Source organism: Condylostylus longicornis, unplaced genomic scaffold (genome assembly GCF_029603195.1).
Source record: "Condylostylus longicornis isolate FDR11 unplaced genomic scaffold, ASM2960319v2 ptg000036l, whole genome shotgun sequence".
NCBI classification, from domain to species: Eukaryota; Metazoa; Arthropoda; class Insecta; order Diptera; family Dolichopodidae; genus Condylostylus; species Condylostylus longicornis.
The window spans coordinates 1,310,673-1,333,634 of NW_026578005.1; the positions used below are offsets into that span (position 1 = coordinate 1,310,673).

The window sequence follows — 22,962 nt, forward strand, 5'->3', positions numbered from 1 at the left end:
GCTACTATGGAAGTTGTATGGCAGCTATCAGAAGGAGCCAAGCAATTTCAACGAATTTTACCAAACACATTGGCCTTACTAATATATTCGTTTGCGTAATATTTCGATACCAAAGCTTTCATAGTTTCTAAGATATGGTCAAATAAATTTTGAAGTTGTATGGCACCCCGATCACATCTAATTTTAACAGGATTCTGGCATTTACTTTATTAAATCATTTATGAAAATTTGGTGAACTTAGCTCAATTAGTTTTTGAATTGTTGATGGGACGGACGGACGCAGAGACAAAGCTAAATCGACTTAGAATTCCACGCTGATCAAAAATTTACCCTTGAGTCTATATCTCAGACCATTATTTTTTAGCGTTACAAACGTTAAAACAAATTTAGTATACTCTTCGAACATACGTACGGGTATAAAAATGAGGAAAATTTGAATTTTCTTTCTTAGCTCTGTATAAAATTAATACAAACCTTATCAAGTTTTTCTTTAGCTTATCTTTAACTTTATCAAATTTAAATTATCTCTTTATTTGAAAATGTAATAATAAAATGTTGGTGACCTTTTAATGTGAACTAAAAATTTAATCATTTGTTCGTCTCCCAAAAGTATGCAATGAAAGCACATGTATAAACTATGTCCTGATATTGAAAAAAGTGTAGTGTAATTTTTCGGTGGCAGGCATTTGATAGCAGGCAAAACCTTATTGTAATTTTCTATGTGTAGGAAAAGAAATGAAACAAAAAATTAACTTTGAACATCTGGTGTAATTTGTGCCTACTACTTACTGTTGTACATCGATTTGCTGGCTACTTTAAGAAAATTATATGAAAATACATAACGTATTTCCGGGTATAAGTGTATTTTTCGTTAAGCTATACCAGAAAAGAACAATAGCACCTATTGTATTTTGTTTTTTTAAATATAAACAAATTTATAATTGATTTTATCATTTGTTTATTTAAAAATTTTCTTAAACATTTTCACGTTTTCGTTTTTTGAATTTCTCCCCGTTTTTTTTATTTTTTTATTTTTGAATATAAAAAATATGGGTCATCTATTCTCATCTATAGGTTGAAAATAAAAGAAATAATAAAAATAAAAAAAAAACAAAAATTATTTTTAAGAAATATTATTCTTGGTGCTTAATATTGCAAGCCAATACAACGTGATTTTCTTGAAAATTTTTATAAGAACGTCATTTGTAGAAAATTAAAAAATAAATAACAAAATTTTAATTACTTTTGAATCTGGAACATTATCGCAATTTTTCGTTGTTATTTTAAAATAAAATTTGAATTCATGAAAAATAATAATAATTATGTACTTATGTATATTTTTCCCATAAAATCTTATTTATTCTTTAGAAATTTAATTAATTTCTTGAACGACTATTATGACGAAGAGTTTATTTAGAATTAATAGATTATATAAGTGTATAATTGTATACTTGTTACGGGTTTCTGTTGTTTTTAATAATGTATAGTAAAAAAAAATATCTTAAAATTTCCAAAATATTGACAAATCAGTTCTATAATTGATAATTCAAATGTGATTCTGTAGTTCTTCGACTAACAATCAAATTTTATAACTGAGTTTCTGAAAATTCTGACAGAAAATGTAATGACACAAATTATAAAAGTCTCATTTTGAACTCATATGTATGTTAATTTTGATAATTTTAATTTGTTAATTAAACGTCAATATTTAAAACGTTACCGTTAATATTTGGGGACTAAATGATTTAGAATATATGACAAATTTTTCTAAATTATATAAAACTTTAACAATTAGCTTCATTTTTATTCTTCTTCCTGGAGTTGTTTTTTTTTTTCTAGAAGTTTCTTACGACACCATAAACTAGGTTGACCACCCTCTTAACTTTTAAGAAAAGAAAGAGAAAACAAAGCTTTAGAATTCTACTTAGCTGACATTACTTCTATTTTATTTAAAATTTAGTCAATTTATGTGCATATTTATATTTAGAAAAAAAAAAATCCAATTTCTTAATTCTATTTTTGTTTACCAAGAAATTTTCTGTCTAGAACTAGATCAAAAGAATATTTTCCCCGAATAACACCTTTTCTTATTTGTTGTTCTAAAAAAAACCAGTCACTGAATTATTTTCATCAAAAATTTTCTAATTTTTAAAATTTAAAATGCAAAATTATATAATAAAAATACCTATAAAATACGTACACGTGCTTTAGGAATTTTCCATTTTATGCCGATTAATTTTTTTTTCCTCATTTTATAAATTATATATGTATGTAAATTTTTATATAACAAATGTTTAATTTAATTACCTTTTTATTTTTAATTTCTTTTTAATTTACAATTTAATTTGTATATTTTAAATAATGTTCGCATATTGTATTTATATCATAGAATATAACAAAGTATTTTAGGAACAGTCCAGGAAAAAATTTGAATACATATAATATGTATTTATGTATATGTATACATATATATAAAATTTTATTGGTGGGGCCTAAAGAAACAATTTAAATCATAAGAAGTTTTTGATTACATTTTGCTGATTTACATTTAAAAATTTAAGAAGAAGCTCGTGTAGAATAAGAATAAATTTAATTCAACAAATCTAATATACAAACGAAATTATCATGCTAATGTATTAATTAATGTGCTTAAAATAAAAATATATTTTACGTATAAAAATATTTACACAATTACATCTATTTTATTGAATTAAGAATGAAATGCTCTCATAACGCAAATGTAATAACTTGCAAATTATCTAGTAAATAATAAATAAAAATGTACTTGATAAACTTAAGAATCATGTTACTTACTTAAAAAATGCTCTACTAAATATAAAAATTATTATGTATTTAAAAATATTAATAAAAATATTATTCAGAGTCTGTTTTACTAATCTCAAAGTAATTTCAATAATTTACTTGTACATTTTGATTTCACTAGATTTCCTAAAGCCTTTTCAGCCAATCGCTTTTACTTTTATTTTTTAGCTTTTTAAAATTGTATTTGCTTTATTAATATTAATATAGTTTTTAACTTTATTATTACATTCTCAGAATTTTGACTTTGGGTACAAGAGACGCTTTGCAAATTTCTTAATTAATGGTTATTGTGGACAATATTACACATCCAATATAATTTAATCTAATTTCAATATAATAATCTACACAACTACATATACACATTTAATTCAGCTGCCGTTACTCTATTTGTATTTGGCTTACAAAAAAAAAATTAATTTTTAATTGCTTATTTTGAACGTATATTTTTTTTTCTTCGTTCTTTACTTTTCGTGGAATAATCGCAGGGTAACAAAACTTCGCCTTTATTTTGGGCCATATTTTTGATTTCTGGCTATTTTTGAATTTGAAAGTAACTTCTTTCATCCGAGTTTTGGGCCATGACAAAATTGCAATTGCCATGCTTAAATGTACAATAATAGGTTCTTATGTGTACATATGTATATATACATATATATATTATTAATATTCCAATATCTACATAATAAATTCTTGTAATGTTTTATTTTTACTTAATTTAACTATAAATTCCTAGCGTATACACAAAAAAAATTTTTACCAATATAAAATAATAAAATAAATAAAAATATTTTGAATAACAAAAAAATAAATAAAATGGAGAATCTATAATAGTTTTGCCACATTTAGAAATACAATAAAAACAGAAAAGAAAATGATAAAAATAAAAAAGAAACAAGAAATGTTGGCGCAGGCAGCAGTAAAACGTGTTTGAATTATTTTTAGATATAAAAATTAAAATAGCATAACATTATATTGGTGGAACGTGTTTTTTCTTTAATAATTATATTATGTATTTTACCATTTCATTCATTCACCATATTAATTTATGGTAAATTAAGTATTTTATCATGAAATAATAATTGTTTTGAACTTTATTTTAAAGAATTTCGCGCGTATTTCTCTTTATACCATCAATAATTTAATTTATTTAAAATATATGTTATTCGTATTAGCTGTCTTACCCTTATTATTTTATTATATATGTATGTTGTATGAATGTATAGTTGACGTATGATCGTAATAGAAATCGATTTTATTTTTGAAGATTATGATTACCTTTGTTCCTTTCAACAACGGTTTTAAATTCTTTTAAAAAATTCATGTGTCAAAATCTTCACTTATTTTCGTCTCGTCTAAAATTTTTATTATTTGCCTATGTATTTTAATTATGAAAATATTTTGTCTATATTAATTAATTTGTAGTAAAATTTTCGTTAAAAATTTTTTCAAAGTGCTCGTATTTATTTAGTTTTTGTTATTGTTCTCTCAAAACTGTTTATCGATTTTGACCATTCATGTAACAACTATATAACCATTATTATTATGGTTAAATAGTTGTTCTGTGGTTAAAACTTGTTCCAGTTTCGATTCCTTTCTGATTTGCTATCTTATGAGATGTTTCAGTTTCGATTCCTTTCTGATTTGTTTGTTTATAAGGTGGTAGGTAATAATATGTATACCAAATCTTCAGGGGTATACATATACATATATGATTCCCAAAATGATGGAATCAAGTATTTCCAAAAATATTCGAACGTCTATAAATTTTAAGATTAAGAAATTAAATTCAACTCTCAAAGAAAAAATAAAAGTTCATACACATATTTGAATTTTCTATTTAGATTATTAAAAATCAAAAAAAAAAAAAAATAATAAAATTTCTTCTTTTTTAATTTTTTTAGTTTTTTACTTTATCGTTTTAAACATGGTTTCCATTTATTTAAAAAAAAAAAAAAACGGAAAACCTATGCTGTAAAAACGAAAACTTGAAGAAAAATTTCATTAATTCTAATTTTTTTCTTTTTATTTATAAAACAAAAACCAAAAAAAAAAAAAAAAAACCAAAAAAAAATCAAACCAAAAACAAAACAAATAATTTAACAGTGAAGCAGCAGTAGCCGGATTTCCATATTGTACAGAATCAAGTTTAAATTTTTCAACATCAGGTGCACCATACAGTGAAGATGATGCAGAATATTCAGCTGGACGTCGTAATAAAACATCACGGGTAAATATTATTAGTTGGGATTGGGGAATAGGGACACAAAATTAATGTTATATAAGTATATTATCTTGAATACATACATATAACACCTGCAAAAATTCTATATTTTATTTTTTATTTTAGTTTATGTTCCGTTTTTATTTTTTCATTTTGTAAATAATTATAATTAATATTCTTTTTTTAATATATATGTACATATATTGAAAATAAATAATTTGCTTAATATTAAAGGGCTTAATAAATAATATAGCTTTGCCAGCGCGAATATGTTATATTGTCGCACGAGTTGTATTGCAATATTCAATATAAGCATACGCAATATGTATATACTCGTATATACGTACATCATTATATAAATGTATATAACAAAACATATATGTATGTATGTGCAAAATGTACTTAACTTATTGTACATAATTACATATGGATATACATACATTTATATAATATATAAAAAAAAAGTTTAATCACACTCGGAGACTCTTTCACTTTTTGGACTGGTGAATTTTTAAAACTAAAGCTCTGGTGTTGTATACTTAAAGCTGGTGTATAATTTTTATGGTTTTTATAATTTATTTGTTATACTTAATTTATTATATTTTTCTTTTTTAATGTAAATAATAGTAATAATAATTTATTTTAATTTTAATATAAACTAAAATTAAAAGAATCAATGCAAACGAGAATAATGGTGTTTTTATTATTTTATAAAGAAAAAAAAAAACAAAAAATTTTTTCCTATCGAAAATAGGACCTCTAAATTTATTATAAATTTTACTTTTCATAATTATCAAACAAATAACAACTCTTCAAATTGTCAAGCTTTAATATTATACGCGTGTCAAATATTAAATATGTATAATAAAATTTAGTTCGGACACACATTAAACGAGCTCGATTTATATATGTACATTTATGACATACGTATGTAATTACAAACATACATATTTATCTAAACGTAAACCGTTTCATTATATAAAATTTGAATTCTGACAGTTTGATTGATTTCTCATTGTTTCATAAAATTCACTGTCACAGTTTATATATGTCATAAATGAATTTCACATAATTTACAAATTTAACTGAAAATTAATTGAATTATTTAAAAAAATTATCAATTAATATTAATAATACAAAAAATCTCTAAATGCCATCTTTATAATTCATACATTCTGGCAGTGATGTTTTGATTAATTCTCTTAATTATTTTTTGTCATTAATCTTGTACTTAACACTTCAATTTATAAATGTAATTAATTTCCTATAAATAAGTTGATTGAGAAAATAGCCATTTTTTTATTTTATAAGTTTTAAAGATATTTTAAATTTAACATTTGGTATTAAATAATATAAGAATAATTAAGAAAAAAAAAGACTATTACTTATCACTTTTTCTTTTTTTATATTTTTTCTTTCATACTTTTCATTTTTCTTTTTAATTTCTTGGAATCTAATAGCAGGATCCGTTATCACATCGTATTATAGAAAAAAGAAGACGTGACAGAATGAATTCATGTTTAGCAGATCTATCAAGATTAATACCACCACAATATCAAAGGAAAGGACGTGGTCGAATAGAAAAAACTGAAATCATAGAAATGGCAATTAGACATTTAAAACACCTACAAAGTGAATGTGTACATAAAGAATATGAATATAAATTAGGTTATGCGGATTGTATGAAAGAAGCTGCAAAATTTTTATATGAAAGTCATATGCAAGAATGTTGTTACCGTTTGATTGCACATTTAGATGAAATTATGAAAAGTAAGTTTAATAATATATAAATTTTCAATGTAAATTCTTGCAATCAAGAATAATATTTTATTCTAAATGAAAGCATTAAACTATAAGAATTATATTAAAACATTGTATATTATATTTCTAGGTGACTGTTTTAAGTCCCGATGTAATATTGAAACTACATCAGCGTCTAGTGGTAGTCCAGCTCAAAATAATCATCATCAAACAAATTTAACAGTTCCAACTCCACAATTACGTGATATACTTACATCTGATGTAGAACATAGTAATGATCATAGTGATATTAAAGATTTAAGTTTTCGTAGTCATCATCCTGATCTTCATGAAAATGATCACCGTAGTAATAACAATAATAGTAACACAATTAATAATAAAAACAGTAATTGTAATAATAATAATAATAACAGTAGCAATACAACAAATCAACATTCACATCCAGCTCCAGTAATAACATCAATAGGGCCAACATCAATTCAACATGATGATTTTGATTCATCACGTGAGTTACCACATCATGAAAATGGTTTATCATCACCACCATCAATATCATCATCAATAAATATACCGAATGTACCCTCAATTTTATCAAATAATAATAATAATAATAATAATAATAATAATAATAATAATAATAATATTAACAATAGTAACAATAGTAATAACAATAATAATAACAGTAATAATAATACCAATCCAACAGCAGCATCAATAATACAACATCATCATCAACAGCAATCACAGCAACAACAACAACATTATACAGCAGATGGTATTTTAAAATCAGTCCGTTTACGTAATTTATCTGAATCATCTCATGATATTGAACATAATAACAACTACAAATATAAAAATCATATTAAAGAACGTTTTAATCAAGATTCACATTTAAATCATCATGATGAATCAACAAGTGATCATAGTATAACAATATCTGAAAGTCCAATTAATCATCAATTACAAATAAATAATCACAATAGTAATGATATGAAACCACAATTAACAATTCAACAACAAAATATAAAACCAGAATTACAAGATGTTAATAGCATATCATATAAGAAACGTAAATTGGATATAAATAATATACAAGAACATCAAAAAGAAATTATTGATGCAACTATATCATCTAGAAATAATTTAAATAATATACAAAAACCAGACCATCATAATAATAATAATTTAACAGAGGACATTAAAGTTGAAATATCACAATTAAATTCAACAAAATTAATAAATGATAATGGCAATAGTATTGGTACAAGACAAAATTCATCAAGGCATTTAACAAATTTAACAAATGATAGACATTTTTCTGTACCAATATTTGCGTTACATGGTCAAGGAACCTATTATGTACCACTAAATATTGATTATGAATCTCTATTACCATATTTAAATGGTATTGATTTATTTGATAAAAATTATTGTCCATTACCAATGTTACATCCAGTTAATATACATGTTAATTTCTCTTTTCCACATGCTATAGCAGCAGCAACTGCTGCAGCTGCTGCTGCTGCTGTCGCCTCTTCAGGACTTACAAAAACAAATTCTATTTTACCATCCCATCTTTTAACTAGATCGAAATTAGAAAGCATTTCAAATGGCTGGTAAAATAAAATTATATATATATACATATATTTATATATATATGTATTATGCATGTTTTGTTACTATTTTTTTTTTTTATTAATGTTTTTTACATGTCTTAAAATAAGTATAATAATTTAAGTATATAATTAATAAATGTATATAAACAAAAAGAAAAACAAAAAATTTTTAAAAAGTAAAAAAGAAAATATTTTATATAAAATAAAATTTACTTAAAGAAAACAAAAAAAGTGAAAAATTAAAATTGAATTACAGAAAAATGGTTTCCTTTAAAAAAAAAAAATAACAATTACAAAACATATTTTTAAAATATATCTAGCTGTTAAAATATAGTTATTATCTAAAATTAAATAAGTATATTATATATAGATACTTTCCAATTTAAATTTAAGTATATAGGGTATTTTATAATGAACTGAAAAATGTAAAGAAATGTGAAATTGGTAATGCAACATACAAAAAAAAAAACAAAATAAAATATGAAATGTTAAATTTAAAAAAAAAAAAACTAAAACAAAATTTCATTGTAATTTTATTATATAATATTGTATTCTACCTCTAAAAAAAAAAAACAGAAATAAAAATGTGAAATGTTTAAGAAACTAAATACAAATTTAATTAATTAAAATTAATTAAAATATTACGATTATAAAGAATAAAATAATTATATATGTAAATGTATGTAGATAGAAAATTTGAAAAACCATCAAACCAAAATTGCAGCAACACAAAAAATAAGAATTTAAAAATAATTTATTTTTTTACATTTAAAATTACAATTAAAAATTTTTGTTTTTTTCACAATTAAAATATAGGCTACAATTAATATAAAACTGTAATTGATGTGATTATATTTATTATACTTGACATTATTGAACATTCTATATACAATTTTATACAAATCTTATTTTGATTTTAATAATATTAGTATAAAAAATATCTTTTGTAATTCCAACGAAATTGTTATATCGCATAATATATTATCGTTTAACTGGCTTATCAATTACATTACTATATTTGGATGATTTATTTTGAAAGTGCGACATAAGTCCAATTTCAATTAAAAATTAAATATTGCTCAGTTTGGCTTTAAAATAACTAAAAATTCTATTCGGTTAACTACAGTTATTTGCTTTATATCTATATTCCTCTATCCGAGAACATAAGTTTCAATTCCAATTATATTGACGGTATTATTGCTTTGGTAACAAAAGAATTTTGAAATTGCAAATAAACTTAGGTGACTTCCATAAACCATCCATTTAGCGTTAAAATTTTTTTATACCAAATGTACTTATGCAATGTTTTAAAAATGTCTAATTGAATAATGTAATTTAATTCTGATTTTAGAAAAATATTAATTTAATTAATTTTTGTAATAAAATATGATATGTGCTCCTTTAAAATATTAAATATATAAAAAATATTGTTTATATTTATTATTTAAAATAAAATTAACTTCAAAGAATTATGCATTTCTCTTAACGCAAAACAATGTCTTACTATTTTATAAAAAATATAAAATGTTCTTTTTAGTGCTATTTTATGTTTTTTTTTTTTATTATATATTTTATAACTAGCATTAATTTAATTATTTTTTAATAATATTGCTGAAATAAAAATATCAATAAAATTCAACAATAACTAATTAATTTTGAAATATAATATTAAAAAAATTAAATATATTTATTTTTAAATAAATAAATCACATCAAAACTTTTAAAGACTACATTATTATTAATTTTGTTTTATAATACGTATTAATATAATAAGTGAAATTATGTATTACATGGCATAATATACATGTATCTTCAATTATATTTCATTTAATTTTTAATATCAAATTACAATATATGTGTATGTACGCAGAAATGGAATAATTGTGTGAAAAATTACAAAATTTAATAAATTAAATAGTAGTCAATAATTAATAATCGAGTTATATATATTAAAAAATCATGTATTTATACAATTTTTATTTGAAATAAAAAAAAATCTCAAAAAAAAAAAATTAAATTTTAAATTAAAACTCAAGAATAATTTCGGAAATTAATGATAATTTTTTGTTTTAAACTCAAAATATGTTATAAAGATTTTAAGTCCTATTAATTATACTTATGTATATCAGAAATATAATATTGTCCAATTACTTCGAATTTAATAACATTTTTAATAAATAAAAAACTTAATTATATTAAAGATCTTATACACGTTCCATACTTATTGTGTATAGGTTGAAATAACAAAAAAATCTATTTTAATTATATTTATATTAATATAATATATTTACACACAATATATATGTACATATATTGTGTGTAAATATATTATACTAACGTATATTCAATATATTTCTTTTTTAATTCAAAACAACCCTAATTCAATTTTCTATTTACATACATATATATATATATACATATGTACTATAATAAATTCTGATTGAAAATAATTTAAAATTAAAAATGTTAATTAAAACTATATTTGATTATCTAAATTTTAATTGTGAAATTAAGTACGTTTTATATAATTAATTACAAAATAAACAAAAAAAAAACAAAAACAAAAACAAAAATGTAACATATATTATGTAAGTAAAACAAAATTACGAACCAATCAATTCCTAGTCACTTAAATAGCTCTTATAATTTAAGAATATTGTTTTAATTTGTTTTCTTTCTTTTTTTTTTATATATATATATATAAAATAAAATATTATAATATTATGTATATGTTTAAAGTAGAATTAATATTACAAATATTATAAAATATTATTAAAATATAAAATAGAATGTATTTTTGTTAAAATAAATGTAAATTTATCGTTATATTTTAATATGTATGTATTCTAAAAACAGAAAAATAAAATAAACTATTAAAAAAAAATTAGAACATGTTTGAAAATTAAATGTTGACACATATGTAAATATGATATACATATGAATATATATTTATAAAATAGTGAATACGAAAATATTTAGTGAATAGTGAATTTTTAATATTTGTTTTTCGCTAATGTTTTTAAATCTTTTAATTTTCTTCTTTTGTTAATCCTAATATAGCATCAGTGATGCTATAAATCTGATGATTATGTTAAGTTCTTGTATTTTTCTGTTACTCAAAGAATATTTCTGAAAGAGTTCTGTGTTGTTAATGGAAACACAACAAATTTTAAGCAGTCCGATTAGGAAAAGAGTAAAACCAGTGTTGGATTACGAGTATAACCAGAACATTAATTGGAAGAAATCCTTGCTTAAAATTCTTTATTTTTTTTTTTGTTTTTTGAACATTTTGAATTTCTGAACGATTTTCTTTGATAAAATAATTTTTTCTCTTAAAAAAATTTCTTAAACAAACAAGGAAAATTTCCCGTATATAGCTACTATGGACCAACTAACTTATAATATGTCACATTAATGCCCATGATGGTGCAAAAAACATAATATAATGCTTTATAAAATAAAACTTTATATTAATTTCAAACATTTACATCTTCCCAAGCCATCACAAAAATCAAGATTATTTAGAAGCTAAATATAAACGCCTGTGATTATCAACGAAGCCGAAATTTGTGATACAGTACAAACTTTATGTTATTATATACATCTATATACAGCTCTTGAGATATAACCATGTTTTTGTAACTATTGAAGTTAGGATTGCTAAATAACATTACCATTCTCTCTAAGAACTATCGTTAAACAATTTTATGAATTCTTATAAATTTCAAATTATGAGTTTGAAAAAGTTTTACGGTCGATTGATAAGTACTATAGAAAAATATAGATAAGTCAAAACATTAATTTCATTTAAGCGGGATAAACTTAAATCTTTCTATATGAAACACAACTCAAAAACATCACAAAAGTCAATAGAAAAAGGACATTCACTTAATACTTTAAATTTAAGACATTAAATATTTCCTTATAAATATTTACATGGGAAGGTCTTACAAAATATACTCGCTGTTATTATTATCAATATCAATTAAAAATTTTGAATAGCTTAAAAAAATCAAAAATGAATAATCTTCTAGAACTGAAGAAAAACATTAAAAAAAAAACAAACCCTAATAGTAAAAGAAGTAATTACAATATTTAAATTTCTGTTATTTTTTATTTACTTTTTTTTTGCCTTTTGCAATTTGCAAAACTGAATGAATACATTCAAAATAAGCTTACATGAATTATGATTTTCCTTCAATCTTGAATGATTGCTTCTAATTTTGTTGGAAATATATATTTTCATATATATTAGATAGATAAATTATGGTATTTTAAATACAAATATTTTTCATTTTTAAAATACAATATTTATAAGTATGGTAATTTTTTTTTTTAGTATTTTTAAATTACAATAGATTAAAAAAGAGTTATATAAAAAAAGAAAAACAAAATATTTTTAATGATGAGCTTTTTAATTTCTTCTGGATCTTCTGCGGGAAGAACTTTGTTGCTGTTGTTGTTGTTGATTTTGTGGGTTTTGTCCACTATATAAATTATCCAAAAAATCATCTAATGATGGTTCGCTAAGTATGTTAAAATAAATTAGAGTTTATTTTTCTTCTGGTATCAATATTTAAATAAAATTTTTGAATTCATTAACCTTTGTTGTTCTCGTTTCATTTTTTCTCTTTCAAAATTAACATTTTGCTGTTGTTGTTGCTGCTGTTGACCACCTCTAACGATTCTGTATTGTACTACATGAGAATTTGGTTTGAGATGAGAAAGAGCTCCCTTTTGACAGTTGGCCCATTCTGTTATATCGTAACATTTTCCATCCTGCAAAAAAAATTTTAACAATCGTTATGTATGTATAATTTAATTAAATAAATTATTACCATTAAGGCTAAATATTTCCAACGTAAACCAAAAACACTTGTTTCAGCCCATATATCTCCCTTTAAAATATTGAAAAACGTAAATGAAAGCAAAATATTTGTAAAAACGATATTATATATAAATATATAAACTAAGATTTAAGATAAATACATTATGAATACAAAATTTACATATAAAGCGTACATATGTAAGAGCACTGCTACATTCTTTTGGATAGGTCCTCATTAATACATAAAACTTTTTTATGCAGATAATGTTTAGAAGCTTAAAGTCAATATGGAACGTTTATTTTACCTTCTAAAATTTATGACTATCTTTCTGAGGTAGAGAGATTGCTATTCGAATATGTTTTGGGAGGCTCAGAATAAAAGATATCTAATATAATCTATCAGATTGGGGAATCATGATCTAAATTTTCGAAAATTTTGGATGTTTAACTTTCCATTTTCAAAAAAAAAATATTTTTTTATGTAACATTGCTACTCGTGAGGCCTTATACAATGGTATACAGTAGTGCACTTATAAGTGAGACATTATGTATATATGTAAGTTAAATGAAAAATATAATTACTTCACGAGCCGAATGACGTATTTTACATGAACTACATTCTCTGGCAGCATAATGAGGACGATCAGTCAGTTTCCTAGGATGTCTTAAACCACAGCTACTACACCTAAAACAGAAACCACAAATAAAAATTTAACAAATTTACAAAATATTTAAAAAAACAAAACCTAATTGTATTAGCAGCTTCTGCAATTTTTGATTGTAATTGAGATAATAAATCATGCAATTCGGACCAAGCTTTTTCTGCGTGTAGAGCCTCCGCTAAACTTTGGTCATAGGATTTTCGGTTCTCCTAATAAAATTAAAATTAATTAGAATTAAAATAAAATTTATTTAATAAAGTGTTTACCGGTTCCCCAATAAGTTCAAAAGCTCTCTGTAAAACTTTAAAAGCTTCTTCAGCTCCAGGCTGCTTATTTTTATCAGGATGAACTAAAACGGCAATTTTTTTGTAATGCTTACGAATTTGTTCTTGTGAACTGCTCGGTACCACCCCCAGAATGCTTAATTGAAAATAACACAAAAAAATTTAAAAATTTTCTATCGTATATGATTTGCTTTACCTATAAGCATCTTTTCCTTTACAATTAAGTAATGAGTACATTGCTTCATCTCCAGTTTGTGGAAGACGCCCATTCTTGTAAAATTCCGTGTGACTTTCTTCCGTTTTTTTTTTATTAAATTTTCTCCAAAATGCTAACTTCGAATTTTTACTAAATTTACTATCAAATTTTGTTAATAAATCTTTTATCCACTCGCTTGGTTTGCCAGAATTTTGCCGTAAATCCTTTTTAAGGTTGATTAAGTATGTTAAAGAATTCTGGTAACCGATTTTCATACGATCGTATGCTATACCAAAACTTAAAACGACAACATCGTAAACTAGATAAAAAAGCCAAGTTAGGATTTTAATTGTATATTCAAACCACTTTTCAATAAACTTAATTATCATTTCCTTTTTGATATCTCTTCTCTGTTTCTGATTTCGCTTGGAGTACGTATTCTTCTCCGAACGAAAAGAGTTTGATGTTACACCGTTGCTGTTGCTAACGGAAGAATTAGAATTTTTTTGACCACCACGACTTTTTTTTGTGCTTGAATTCTGAAAATATTTTTGCGGCTTTTCAACATTGCCTTCACTGGTTTTTATGGTAACATTATAAAAGTATTCTTTGTAGTTATTTTTCGATCGACTTTCATCATCTTCATCTACATTATCGCTTTTTCGATTAGTGCGCTTTTTTAAATTTTCTCTTATTCCTGTTTGATTTTTAGATTTGCCTAAAATTAAAAGATTAAAAGGAAAATTATTGTGCTACCAGAAAAATAAAATCAAACTAACTCTTCTCATTGCCAGAAATTGTTTTTTTCGAATTTAAACTTCCTTTTCCTGCATCCTTTTCATCCGAGTTGAGATTGGGTTTCTTTTTTTCTTTAGATTGCCCATTTATTGAAGACCCCTCTTCAAGTTTTTGCGAAAAATTGACGTTAGCTTCTGATTTTTTATTTTTTATGTCAAATTTGTCCTTTTCATCATATGTGTTCTGTTTCCTTTCGACAGAAGAATAAGGACATGAACTTTTAAGTTTATCATAAGCAAGTTTTGACAAATTTCTTGTCTGGCTTGGACCATAATCTCCATTTGCATTTAAGCCGGAGTTATTACCTTGATTATTCGAATTTAATTTGTTAATTTCAACATTTTTACTTAAGACATCTGAATAAGACATTCTCATCGGTTTTACTTCAGCGACAATACGTTTTTTCATTTCTGGTAAATTATTCTGATTTTCAAAACTTCCATTCGTTTTGGAAGACTTTAAATTAATGCTTTTACTTTGCATTGGATTCAAGTTTGTAGCATTACTAATCATAACATCATTTACATCAAAATATAAATTAGAATTTCCAATATTTTGCAAGTTCTGACTAATCTGATTACTTTTATTCAATAAAAACTGTTGATCTTCAGTTTTTTGTTGCTGTTGGTGTTGAGCCATAGAAGGATTTTGTTCTCCGAAAGGTGAATAAGTTCCAGAGAAATTTGGAGACCAATTTGTAACTAATTGATTTATAATCATGTTGGTAGTGCCATTTTGAAGTCCGTGCTTTTCTGTTTCCATTCGAGCATTATGCGGTGGTAATATTGAATTGCTAGAAAACAATTCGTAACTGTTGAAAGAGGGCTGCTCAGTTTCACTATTGTGATATACTTTCAAAAAATAATCCTGTCCAACAGGTAAAACAGAGTAATTTTCTGAAATCTGCCCTAAATTGGAAGAGTTGTAACGACTAGTATTATTCGAAGAATTGCTGCTAAAAATTTCAGGGTGCTGCTGTGATTGCGACGCACAAGGGGGTAAATCACTAGAATTTTTTATATTATTCCATTTCCTTGCATCCTCATTAGATGCAGTACTTGACATTTTTGTCTTTTCGTATTAAATCACAAAATTCAATTTTACTTAAAGGAACTGCAAATTATATACGGGAAGTCGAAGTTTTCAAATATGCTTTCAAAATAGTTTCGATTTTAGTTTTTTGTTTGCTTTGATTGCGCTTAAAAATAAATTTTTAAAGTCTTTCAATTTACTTTTTACTTTCTATCCATCCAAGCTGCACGCTTTGACAGATGACACATATATTGAAATAAAATTTTAAAAATTTAGTACGTACTTATACTGCGACTATTGTTACTTTGCCTAGAAAACACGGTATGTATCTACATTGCTCCTACGAAATTCCTGCAAAACGCTGAATTCACTGTTTATTCGAATTTCAGTTTACGCTAATGCTAATTTGCAGAACCATTTAATTTAGGCTTAATATATTCAGATTCAATAAAGAGAATTTGGAATTTGGGAGTTATATTTTTTTAATGATTTGAACAATAAACATTTAAAGAAACATCTTATAAACTTTCAACGTAGGTTTGTATATTTTGACATAATTTTAACCGTATATAATACATATATAAGATTTCTCCACTGATTTTCGCTTAAATGAACATTATCATATGTTTTGGAGTTATGAAAATACTTTCAATGAAAAGAATTTTCAACAAACTAAAGTATTTTGGTCAGCAAGTATTCTGTTGTAACTTAATTATTAATTGAACTCGACCCATTTTTCATTTTTAGTGAAAATATTTTGTTCATTCCTTTATTTTTTCATAACACAAATGCGTTTATGCAATTAACATGAACTGTGTTTATGCAATAAAAATAGGTATTATTCATAAACAGGTCATGCATAATAAGTTTAACTTCTGAAGAGTGCTACCGTTATTTACTCAATATAATTTTGACACTTCACTGTGTTATACACTTTTGCAGAAATTTTGATTGAGTAATAAGTATACAAATTTATGTCAGATCTTGACATAACAAAGTATCAGCAATAAGTCAGAAGTCAAATACATATTTTCAAACCTACAGGCATGTGTTGTTGTTGACATTAAAATTTAAAATTTTACGCAAAAATAATTTACATCTTTCAAGGATAATTATAAATATTTTCTCTTAAACATGTTTACTATAAAGACGGGTGGCGCTGTTTCAACTTTGAGAAATTTTGCGAAAATAATTTTACCGAATAATACGATTAGCACTTCATCTTTATTATGTAAAGTTGAAGACCGAAAACGTAAATAGTTCCTAACAAATAAATATGCTTGTTATGATTTTAGTGGTATTTACTCAAAAATCTTTTACAGAAATGTTAGCATCCTTACCGAAAATAGATGAAGGCACCGCAGGAGAAAAGTCTATAGATATTGATTCTTTAATTCAAAAAAAAGAAAATGTTTTCCCCGACAAAGAAACACCAAACCGTTTATTTAATGGAATTCCTTTTAATGAATTGCCTATTTGTAACATAAAAGTATCAAAAAACAACACGATTATTTCATTCACTGATCATAAAGGTCAAACACGTTTATTACGTTCTTGTGGAATGGAAGGTTTTAAAAATACTCGGAAAGGAACAAATATTGCAGCTCAAGCTACAGCAATAAGTATTAGTTCAAGGGCGCTTGATATTGGTTGGAAAACTATTCGAGTTGCAATCAGAGGGCTAGGTCCTGGGCGATTGTCTGCTATTAAAGGTTTGCAAATGGGAGGATTAAATATTGTTTCAGTTACAGATGCCACCCCAGTTTCTTGGAATCCACCTAGACCCAGAAAACAAAGAAGGCTTTAAAATAGTAATAGCAAAACATTTATTTATATAAAATTAATTGAAATTTTTTATTAAATTTTCTATATCAATAAGTATTAATTAGACTTCTTTTTATTTGATATTACTTTCCCATTTTCGTCTAAAGTTTTTCCATGCTTAATCGCTTCAATTTTTCCTATTTCTCTCAGTTTTGCTCTTTCAATTTTACGTTCTTTTCTTGATTGTCCATTATAAAAATATCTTTCTCTAAAATCATGAAATTCAGAGCTTTGCTCGAATGTAGTATCGTAATCATCTATGTTTCGAACTTTAGTATATGTAAGGAGTCTTCTTGAAGTTTGCCCACAAAGACGTTGTTCTGAGTTTGCAACTAATTTAAGACAAGGATGTTGCGGAATAGCTTCATTTGAGTAATCATCTCTAAAAAAATATTTTTGTAACTTTTTATTATAAAATTATGAAATTTTCTAATTGTGAAGCTTACTGATGGAATGGTAACCAACATACTAATCGGCAATTCATTTTTAAATGCTTTGCTGAAAATCTTAAAAGATCTCTATACAAATTATGCAAAGAATATGGAGATGTGGAGGGATAATGAGGAGCGTTTGGATCTCTGGAATTGATTTTTTCTGAAATTTTTGTATCGATTTTACTTGTTGCTTCTCTAATACCATAGGGAGCTGAAATTAATGAAAACTTTGTACTTAATTGATAACGGAAAACATTTTCTTCTTACGATCGGTTATTATGCTATCAAATTCTATATTATCTCTCCACACAGGATTTGAAAAATCCGACACGAAAACATCAATGAAACGTTTTTCGCAGTCATATTGTTTTAAATTTGCTTTGATGCTTTCATCACTATCTCTAATTTTTTGTGAAATCCTGCTGGGTCGGCTTTTTGCGTGCAGCATCATATAATCTATATCAGTTCCCATAACGTATGCTTAAAAAAAAATAAGGTATTCGATGTGTTTCACAGTATTGACTTTTACTATATTTACCTCCAAATTTAGCGGCGCTAACTAAAAGTGAACCAGTTCCGACGAAAGGATCGAAAACTAAGTCAGATGGTTTAACTAATGCTTGATTCGCCATTAACAAACTTAATTGAGCGTCCATAGAAGTATTTCCAATAAATTTTCTATTTTTTAACGATAGTTCGTTAATTAAGTTCCGTTGACCATCGGCAACCTGAAAATACATGTTAAAAAATCTCCAAATTTAAATTTTCTTTTTTTTCAAGTAATTAAAATGTGCTGAATAAAATACTAACCCATCTAGCAAAAATTGTTGAAAACGGATCGTTAGGCACATCTTTTGGATTCATTCCATAAAATTCTATATACCACCACTCAACATCTGGTGCTTTTAAATTTACTTTCCCCCGTAAAGGAAGGTAATCAAAATTTTCAATTTTTTGTACTTTTTCCTTTTGAGTAAAATGTTTATTGTACGTTTCTACATTTATTTTAAATGATAGTTTTTCGCAAAAATACTGTTCCGTTTCCTTATGTTCTTTAATATATTTCTTTAAATTTGAGTGCATTTCGTCACGTTTACCATAAGACCACAATTCCAAAATACAGCGCATTGAAACAGACCTGGAAGCAAGCTTCTTTGCTTCTTCCTCATTGGGTAACTCAACTATCCAATAAGGTTTCTTTACAAGAAAATCATAAATTTTTATTGTGTTCCAAAGTTTCTTTAAAGATACAGAGAGACTTACATTTATTTCCAAATCGCAAAATTCCAGGTTTAAGTTGAATAATTGAATAATTGATTTTATTTCCTAAAATTTGAATAGATACTATGCAATAACTTTATTACTCTTTTTGTGAATTTTAATAATCTTACTGCATATCTAAAGTCAATATGTTCTTGTGCAAACCATAATAAATATTTTTTTAGTTTCGTCATATTTACATTAATATATTACAAATATTACAATATTGTTTAATATTTAAATCTTTCCAGCTGAAGAAACATAAACAACAACATGTTCGCATGACTTTTGTTTGACACATATGACAGCATTAGTATTTAATATAAAATATATATGTATGTAGTGCTGTTTGTTTACATTTCGTATGAAAATTTGAGTAGAGACGAGCCAAAATTTTTTAAATAAGGTTAAAAATAAAATAATGTTTATCTCAGTCTAGAAAATTAAAATCCTCAGCTTTACGGTCAGGATTTTTTAAAATTAAAAGACTACAATTAATTTTTAGTGGAAGTTTGGAGCAACGATCAGCTAAGTTTCGTTTTGATTTTAATTTCCGTAATTTAATTTTATATTTATTAAATTTTTATATATATTAAATTTCAGAAAAACCCAGATACGTAATGCGAAAAAATTCTTCTCATTGCATAAAAAATATATATAAATAATCGTCACTTAGTCTTCTCGAGAAAAATTGCAAGATTCACGATCACGTCTTGAATAATTCTTTTAATTATCCTAAAAAGAATTATTTTTTTTTTTATAATGAATTGATGAAAATGAAATATTCTCAAAAAATAACGTCTACAATAATGAGATGTCTATTTAAATAATAATGAGAACTGTCATTATCGTTTTTGCCACTCACATTTTAGTCAAGATATCATTCACTTTTGGTGTCATCATTAAAAAATGAACTGTCAAAAATAGTTATCATTGTACCATAGTATTATGCATGAAGTCCTTCTTATCACTTTTTCATGGACGAAATCGCATCTAATCTGCAGCATTATTGCATTATTACTTACCATATTGCAATAACGGTAACATGATTGAAAATTAACTAATCATGACGCTAAATGAAAAAAAAAAATCGGGAAATTCCTTTTTTTTTTAAATAATTTTTATTTAATTTTTTATCATTTTTTATTTAAATTGTCATTAGTTTATATATAATTTAGATATATATATATATAAATCATTTGTTTTTTCAATAATTTCTTTATTATCTTGTAATAATATAATAATCATTATCCACTCTCATAAATTTGTTGTTTGTTTTCTGTAATAATTACAATTTTTTGTTTTAATTCTGTATAATGTTCTTAAATAATTTCACAATTTCCTTATGTTTTTTTTGTCCATTTTAATTCTGATTTTTGTTGTTAGAATTATAATTTTATTTAATAATTATTTTACATATGTATTTTCTTTTGTGTTTTTCTTTTTTTTTTTAATTTTAAATATTATATTATTTATTATCATATTCTGATCATATTTAGCATATTTTTTTTTATCTTGCTTGAAATAATTTTATTTTAATAATACATACAAGTAATATTAATCATTTTATATAACTTTCATTAATTAATTTTATAAATATAAATGTCTAATTTTTTATTATAAACATCAAGTTTAGTTACCTTTTTCTCCGCTAGAAGAAGTTTTTTGTTAATTATTTATTATTATGTACTTTTTTTACTATTATCTTTTTTACAATTTTATAAATGATTTTTGTGTTTATGAAATTTTATGAAATTAATAAATAAGTTTTAAATCAAGTCAGTTATTTCTTATTTTTTTTGTGTCGGAATATTTTTAGGTTTTTATTTGTTCGACATTGTTTTTGTATTTTCTTTTTTCCTTTTTTTTTTTGTTTTTTTTTTTTGGTTTTTTGGGTTTTTGGTTTGTTGTCCCCTATCATTATTTGGAAAATATATATATTTCTTTTAATTTAATTTTAATTTTAATGTAATTTTGAATTAATAGATTTTATCTAATGATTTTCAAACACAATTTTCGTCGTTTCAATTTTATATTAATAACATTACGAATATTTTTATTAATTTATAATATTATATGTACTTAATACATAATATGTATGTACATATATGTATTAAAAATTAATCGTATGTACATTTTGAATAATTTAAATTTAACAATGCTAAACATTATATTTTGAGCTCGTAAAATAAAGTTCTTGAAAGTATAGTTTACATCAAGAGATATACATACATACAATAATTTATATGTATATAAAAATGTATAATATTGTATTACATAAAATTAATAATATTGTTATGTATAGTATTTTTGATGACAATACAAAAAATGAATCATAAGTATTTGAGATTTTATAAATTTTATTATTGTGAATATGATGAAAGTCCTACAAATTTATAATAAAAGCTATAATGTACTAGAAGAACATTGTAACTTTCCTTAATGATAGCAATATTTTTTCCAAAAAAAGAAAAAAAAAACTTGCTAAAACAAGTGTATTTCTCTTGTTTACTAATATTATAATCCAAATGAAAAAAGTCATCAGAAGACATAACTTCCAAATAGTTTTTTGAATATTAATTGAAGTTTAAAACACCGTTTTTACAGTATATATATCAAATATGTGTAACTGACGTTAGTCAGGAATTTCAGCGTGACATGACGTACGCGTCATTAAATCGAATATACGTTGCCAACTTTACTGATTATTATTTTATGTTTTTTTAATGCATTAAAGGCTGACGAAAACAAAACATTTTTAATTTTGAAATTTTAAATATTCCGCTTTATTGAATTTTTTTTTTGTTAAAATCTCAATTGCGAAAATTGCTTAATTGCAAATGATTGTCATTTGCAAAATCAAGCACGAATAACAAATTGACATGATCTTAAAATTTTTGATATGCTGAAAAACGGCCAAAATTTATTACGATTTTAAGATCTCAATTTTATAATGAAACGTGATTATCGTGTTCTTTTTTCTTCTTTTTGTTCTTATATTTAAATAGAAAATCATAAATTTTTAAATATGTTCATGTAGTTCAGTCAATATTATATAATAATTTTAGGGCATTGAATGAGAAAATATTAAAAATTAAAATAAATTTTTAACAAATTTTTTATAATTCTAATAATTTATGTATGCGTGATCGAAATAAATGTATAAATTATTTCTTTCTTTCTTCATATAATTTTTAAAATAATATAATATGTATATAATGTG

At 24.0% G+C, this 22,962-nt stretch overlaps 4 protein-coding genes across 9 annotated transcripts in view; 2 read left to right on the forward strand and 2 right to left on the reverse strand.

The window, feature by feature from the left end:
- Window positions 1-8,468, forward strand: part of LOC129608809 (transcription factor cwo) — a 39,712-nt gene extending 31,244 nt beyond the window's left edge. For 3 of the 5 annotated variants that reach the window (XM_055520542.1, XM_055520543.1, XM_055520541.1), the window contains 3 exons: window positions 4,927-5,050; window positions 6,505-6,814; window positions 6,936-8,467. In XM_055520542.1, the coding sequence (XP_055376517.1) occupies window positions 4,927-5,050; window positions 6,505-6,814; window positions 6,936-8,425 (1,924 nt within the window). In that variant the 3' untranslated portion in view covers window positions 8,426-8,467. Of the gene's footprint in view, window positions 1-4,926; window positions 5,051-5,379; window positions 5,972-6,504; window positions 6,815-6,935 lie in introns of those variants that run through there. The other 2 variants (XM_055520545.1, XM_055520546.1) reach the window with 2 other exon arrangements.
- A 4,109-nt stretch (window positions 8,469-12,577) lies between these two features.
- On the reverse strand, window positions 12,578-16,449 carry LOC129608792 (putative uncharacterized protein DDB_G0282133). Its single transcript, XM_055520523.1, has 8 exons — window positions 15,171-16,449; window positions 14,392-15,109; window positions 14,178-14,331; window positions 13,996-14,120; window positions 13,832-13,934; window positions 13,260-13,319; window positions 13,025-13,200; window positions 12,578-12,947 (listed from the first exon to the last, which is right to left on the reverse strand). Exons 1-8 carry the CDS (start codon window positions 16,252-16,254, stop codon window positions 12,836-12,838), a joined length of 2,532 nt encoding a protein of 843 aa, XP_055376498.1. The 5' UTR covers window positions 16,255-16,449; the 3' UTR covers window positions 12,578-12,835.
- A 788-nt stretch (window positions 16,450-17,237) lies between these two features.
- Window positions 17,238-18,106, forward strand: LOC129608801 (30S ribosomal protein S11). The gene is made up of 2 exons (XM_055520533.1): window positions 17,238-17,473; window positions 17,544-18,106. Exons 1-2 carry the CDS (start codon window positions 17,356-17,358, stop codon window positions 18,026-18,028), a joined length of 603 nt encoding a protein of 200 aa, XP_055376508.1. The 5' UTR covers window positions 17,238-17,355; the 3' UTR covers window positions 18,029-18,106.
- LOC129608800 (tRNA (guanine(10)-N2)-methyltransferase homolog) lies at window positions 18,030-20,000 on the reverse strand. 2 transcript variants are annotated; one of them, XM_055520531.1, is made up of 7 exons: window positions 19,871-20,000; window positions 19,743-19,805; window positions 19,290-19,676; window positions 19,018-19,207; window positions 18,747-18,959; window positions 18,492-18,690; window positions 18,033-18,427 (listed from the first exon to the last, which is right to left on the reverse strand). In XM_055520531.1, exons 1-7 carry the CDS (start codon window positions 19,931-19,933, stop codon window positions 18,103-18,105), a joined length of 1,440 nt encoding a protein of 479 aa, XP_055376506.1. In that variant the 5' UTR covers window positions 19,934-20,000; the 3' UTR covers window positions 18,033-18,102. The 2 variants fall into 2 exon arrangements, with proteins under 2 accessions (XP_055376505.1, XP_055376506.1); XM_055520530.1 differs by having other exon boundaries at window positions 18,030-18,427; window positions 19,290-19,805.
- Window positions 20,001-22,962: the final 2,962 nt, after the last annotated feature.